The following is a 5,933-nucleotide window of genomic DNA, read 5'->3' as shown; positions in this document are numbered from 1 at the left end:
CTGTGCCCAGGAGTTTGAGGCTACAGTGAGCTATGATTGTACCCCTGCACTCCGGCCTGGGTGGCAGAGTGAGACCCTATCTCTTTAAAAAAAAAAAAAAAAAAAAAGACATTCTCAGTTTTGAGGCACATGATGTGCCTTCATGTGCCTCAGTCTCAGTCCCTTTTTTTTTCAGTAGGAGATATGCCTTACAGGTGGTGGTGGTGGGGTCGGGGGACATGCCATTTCCCTTGACTGCTGTTCAGAGCAGTGCCTGAACAAGGCGTGCTTTGAAAATAACCTGTTGAAAGAACAAATGGATAATTTCCCTTCTTCCTCTTACTTCCCTCCCTTATTTAGGATATAAGATTCTTTCTATATTTAAAATATTTTATCCTTGTTCCATTTTTTTTCCATTTCTCACAGTTAACTTTTTATATTTTAAGGAAAGGTGACTATTCTTCCTTCTTAATCAACTCCTGACTGTTCACTAATCCCTTGGTCACTTCACTATCTTGAGTCTCCCTCTATGAATTTTCAGATTTTCTTTGAGATCCCCCTCCCCTTGGCCTCTTGTTCAATCTCATTGACATTTCTGTAGCATGCTGTGTTATCAGCTGCATGTTCTTGGAAATACCTTCTTATCCTTCTGCCTTTATGGGTTTTCCTTCTGTATTTTGTCTGTTGACCTCCTTCAGCTGTGTTATGGTAGGAAAACACAGTGTCTTTGCTTTCATCTTTATTCTTTTCTCTCTTTGCCCTCCTATGCTTTGTGCAGTACCTCAGTGGCTTGCCTACTCTTTTACCTTCAGCTATGATCTCTATATGGATTCCCAAATTATATAAATTGTGTTTACTACTCATTACTGCATCACTCTTTTTGTAGATGTTGAGATGCCTCAACTTAAATTCCTGTGTTATCTTAAACATTATGTTTAAAATTACTGATGTTAGTATTAATGTCCTACGATCAACTCATTAGGGCATTGCTTCTGAAACTGTTCACTGGAGTAACCCTAATGAATAAAGAGAGCAGCTTCTTGTGAACTGTTTTTCTTGTCTAGAAAGCCCCTTCCTTTATTCTTTGCACCTTCTTTCTCTTTGTAAGATCAGGTTCAAAAATCTACATTTCACAAAACTTTCTGGGATGACACCAGACTTTATTGGCTTCCTAGCCTTTGAACTCCTGCTATACTCATGTGTCGATTTATCTGGCACTCCTCCTGTGCTTCTCTTATATTGTATTTTGAATAAATCATCTTTATTGTAAGTGTCTCATCTCACAGCTTGTAATCTTATCCCTGTTTGTACTCCCAGTGCCTGGTATACAATTGGCACTTAATAATATTTGCTATGGATGATGGCATACCCTTTTTATTTATTTATTGTGTTCCATTTCTAACAGTGAGATTGCTTAAAAAACGATTTTTCTTAAACATTTTATTTTTCACAAATGAAATGGAGGGTGCTTGGACTGAACCGAATGACAGATTTTCAATACCTGATTGTACTTTGCTTTGCACTATTTTAAGTACTTTGTAAAAGATGTGGAATGATTGTCTCAAAAGTAACTTTTCTTCATCTTTGTCTTTGGCGTGTCATTAAAAACCTGGAATAAGAGAACCGTGAGAAGACCTAGTAAGATTTGTGAAAGCACACAGGATTTTGCTTTGGAAAGTCCAAAATCGGGTAAGGGTGGAAGGAAAGAAAGAGAGAAAAAGAATATGGATGAATGTGAAAATACACACCCACTAGACCCCATACCATTTGGTAAATAAGGTCGGGGTGATATGAAACCAGCTAGGTAGAAGGTAGTTGTGTCAAAGTAGTGGATATATTGGAAGGATGAGAATTCATATCAAGAACATTTGTACTCCTAGCCCCCTACAAAAAGTTTACCCAGTTGTTTCTATGATACATTGCTCAACAATATGATAATGTGACAGATATACTAAGTAAAGTAGGACCTGTTAATGTATGATGCCTTTTAAAATTAAGGTATGGGAAATTCGCTGTGATTGAACTTTAGCTCTGTGTATACTGAAAATCTGGACTAGTGGGGTATGATTTTAGACTCATATAAGGGGAACAAAAGACTCAGTTCACTTATGTATTTTATTTTGCTTTCTTTTTTTCTCTAGGCAATTTGAAGTACTGCCTTGTAATTCTTAATCAGCCTTTGGACAACTATTTTCGTCATCTTTGGAACAAAGGTAATCTTAATGAGCATTTCTATTTCTTTGCTTGCTTTCTTAATTTGAGACTGACCAACATGACTATTAAGTACCCTGAAACCTGACTAAAAAGTGGAATTCATAATATGGTGATTTGATTATTAATGATTGGAATAATTTATTGTTGCTTCTCTGTTAAACTGATTTAAAAGTGATTTCCAAAGCATGGACCCCCAAGGACGGAATACCGTACCGTATTTCAGAACTACAGTGCGGATATTAAGCCTGAGTCCTCAACAAGTATTTGTTCAAGTGTAAATTATTTTTGGCACCAGTGATAGCAGAAACGCATCCACATGCCTCATTTGTTGCAGCATCCAATAATAAGATATCTTCAGGGTGATCAGATTTGCAAAACCAAAAATGAAGATGATGCTAATATGTAAGAACCTCTTGGGGTGCTGAAAAATATAGTTAAAAATGGAATAGTGTCACAGAATGGATACTGTTGGAAGGTTTTGTGTAAGAAACAGGCTTTATTAACTGTTTGTTTACTTTATTCTTTAACTTTTATAGGATTACCTCTGGTTGGAAAATAATGTTCAATATCATTTGCTGTTTTGAATCTTTTTTTTTTTTTTTTTCTCCAAAGGAGCATTTTCGTTGAGTTGTCAGTGGAAGTTTTAGACCAAGGTAGATAGGCAGAAGCATTTGATTCTTGACGCATTGATGCATATTTTTGCTATTCCTGATTGCCTCTTATCATCACAGAACTCTAGTATTCTCAACATTATGTTTATGTTTCTTAGAATGCAAACCTCACATGTGAATAAGCTCACATCTGTAGTTGAGATAGTTGTGATAGTAGAGGGAATAAATCATCACAAGTGATTTTTGTATAAAGAACTTTGTCTAATATGATTACAGTGGAAACTCTTGGTGTTCTAAATTGAACTATATTTAAGTTAGTCAGCTTAAAATTTCACATTATAGTTGTGCAAACATTTCTCTCAAATTAACACCCCAGTAATTAGGTAGTTATTTGAATGGCTGTAATGTCTTTTGTCACCGTGTCTCTAGTGCCTAGTGCAGTATCTGTCACATAATTGCTATTAATGACAATAAATGAAAGAATGAATTTAGTATGGCTTATGTTGCTGGAAAATACTAAAACTGGTCAGGCACATCCTTTCTATTTGAATTTGTTGTATCAGATTATATAGTGTTTGGGGAGAGTGTGAGTGACTGTTTTATTGCAAACATTAGAAATAGACAACCATTGATCCAAACCGTTGGAGACATTGAATATTCAAAGCTACATCTAAAGAAGTCTGTTATGTTTGAGGGAGTTGAGAGTCTTAATTTTGCACATAGTGTGAATGATGTAGATTTTTGAGCCAAACAAAGTTCCTCAGTTCATTAGTTTTTCTATAAGGATCAGTCTGTACCTGAAAAAAACTAAAGGTATCTGAAGTATCAGATATACTGAAATGGCTAGTTAATTCTCATTTCCAAAATAACTTGTCTTTTTTAGGTTATTGAGATGTTAGGTTCTTTCACATATATACTAGGATAATCCTTGATGTTCTGGAGCCTTTAACCATTGTAAAAAGCAGGCCTATTGATAAATACTAAAGAGTAGTTTTTTTGTGATTCTCTTAACAGAAGCTGTGCTTTTTTATGTTTGTAGTGACCCCTTTTGTGTTTCTTTTCTTCCAAGTAAAGGCAACAAAATAGGGAAGTATTGTGCTTGAGTTGTTAATCTTAACATAGGAAAGGCTTAGGAAATGTATAGGGCAGCATTGAGAATTTGGGAGAGATGACAGTATTATGGGTTGGGGTATTAGCAAGTATGAAGTGGCTTGAGGGTGCTGTCCGCAGCACATGTTAACCCATGTGCTTAACATTTTCTGTAACTTCTGTTCTATAATACAAAGATTTGTGAAGAGCTGAAATCAAGGGATGAAGACTGGGCTGTTAAAATGGGTGAAAACTTCAAAATGCAGAGGAATCTGAAGAGTGTTGCATAGTATATAAGACTCCTGCATAAAACTGGCAATCCCACTTTATCTCAAGAACTTCTGTTAAGTAGGTGTTTCCTGAGATTCATTTCAGGGGAAAGACTATGTTGAAAGTTTATCTTAAAGTTTTTTCCTGCAATGATTAGGTGATATTTTTACCAGCAGCGAATCCGTAAGGGTCTGCAGCAACCTGATCCTTGCCTGCTCAGGAAAAGAATTCAGCTGAGGGGCAGAAGTAGGTTTAAGGTAAAGGGAGAGACTGAGGCAAGTTTTAGAGCCAGAGTGAGAGTTTATTAAAAAGTTTCAGAACAGGAGCAAAAGGAAGCAAAGTACACCTGGAAGAGGGCCAAGTGGGTGACTTGAGAGATCCGAGTGCCCTATTTGGACCTTGATTTGAGGTTTTATACATTGTCATAGTTCGGGGTTTGTGTTTCTTCTCCCCTGATTCTTCCTTTAGGGTGGGCTGTCTGCATGCGCAGTAGCCCAGTGGCCCAGTGGCCTGCCAGCACTTGGGAGGGGCCTCGTGCTCCTTGTGTTTACTAAAGTTGTGTGCATGCTCTTTTGAGCTGCTTTTCCCTTACCAGTCAAGTGTTCCTAGAGGAAGGTCATATACCAGTTAAACTCCACCATTTTGCCTCCTAGTGTGCATGTGAGCCCACTCGCCCAACTTCCAGAGACCTTGTAAGGAAGCAGCTGATTACCAGCTCCAGATGTTTTCTATCTATCTATTGGGGGATTGCCTTTCCCTGGTGCCGGCTGCCACCATTTATTTTAGAGAAACAGTTTAACAACTGCCCGACCATCACCCATGGTCCCCTGACATTCCTGGGGAGGGGCCTTCTCCTGCCGTGCTCATGTCTGCCTAACTACCTGCTCTAACAATAGAAGTTATGAGATTTAGCTTAAATGCCTAAGGAGGGAGTTCAAGGGAGATTAAAATTATGGAGGTTTTAATGTGTTTTCTCTTTTATAGATCATGAAGTTTGGTGATTTTCTTGGTTAGAAGTCTTGGAGCATATCTCTCTACCTGTTTCAGCATTTTCTACTTTTGGTTTGATGATAAAATAAGCACTTAGGTAGGTAGATAGGTAAATAGAAAGATGGGTAGATAGAAGTAGAGTTAATATCTAACTTTTCTGTTAATACCAGATGTTATTGCTATTTGTGACTTGCTATTGGTCTTACATTTACTAACTTTATTTTTTTTGAGGTGGAGTCTCGCTCTGTCGCCAAGGCTGGAGTGCAGTGGCACAATTTTGGCTCACTGCAACCACTGCCTGCCGGGTTCAAGCGATTCTCCGGCCTCAGCCTCCTGAGTAACTGAGATTACAGGTGCGCGCCACCATGCCTGGCTAATTTTTGTATTTTTTAGTACAGATGGGGTTTCACCATGTTGGTCAGGCTGGTCTTGAACTTCTGACCTCGTGAGCCGCCCGCCTCAGCCTCCCAAAGTGCTGGGATTACTGACTTGAGCCCCTGTGCCCAGCTACTAACATGTTTTTAAAAAGTTTTTTGAGTCAGGCTTTCTTATTTCAGGAAGTGTCTTTCTCTTCCCGAAATATGTGATAAGTGCAAAAGCAGAGATACGTATGTTAGAAGGGCTCTGCATATGTCTTGTAGGTTAGTTATTCTCGATTGGGGTCACAATGCTAACAGTGTTCTCAAATTAGTAGTGGAGATCTCTGTGCTACAAAACATCATGAAAAACAGACATACTGGAATAAGGTTATATTGAGTGACTGTGTATGAGGTTTCTAGG

At 38.1% G+C, this 5,933-nt stretch overlaps 1 protein-coding gene across 2 annotated transcripts in view; it reads left to right on the top strand.

Annotated features, from left to right (window-relative positions):
- TPK1 (thiamin pyrophosphokinase 1) overlaps positions 1-5,933 on the top strand; it is a 409,608-nt gene that overhangs the window by 92,989 nt on the left and 310,686 nt on the right. For both annotated transcript variants that reach the window (XM_011989928.1, XM_011989929.1), the window contains exon 3: positions 2,121-2,192. In XM_011989928.1, coding sequence (XP_011845318.1) covers positions 2,121-2,192 — 72 coding nt within the window. The remainder of the gene's footprint in view (positions 1-2,120; positions 2,193-5,933) is intronic.

This window comes from Mandrillus leucophaeus, unplaced genomic scaffold (assembly GCF_000951045.1).
Source record: "Mandrillus leucophaeus isolate KB7577 unplaced genomic scaffold, Mleu.le_1.0 Scaffold365, whole genome shotgun sequence".
Taxonomy (NCBI): domain Eukaryota; kingdom Metazoa; phylum Chordata; class Mammalia; order Primates; family Cercopithecidae; genus Mandrillus; species Mandrillus leucophaeus.
The sequence above is the reverse complement of the archived record's forward strand: the minus strand, read 5'-3'. Positions and strand labels throughout refer to the sequence as shown.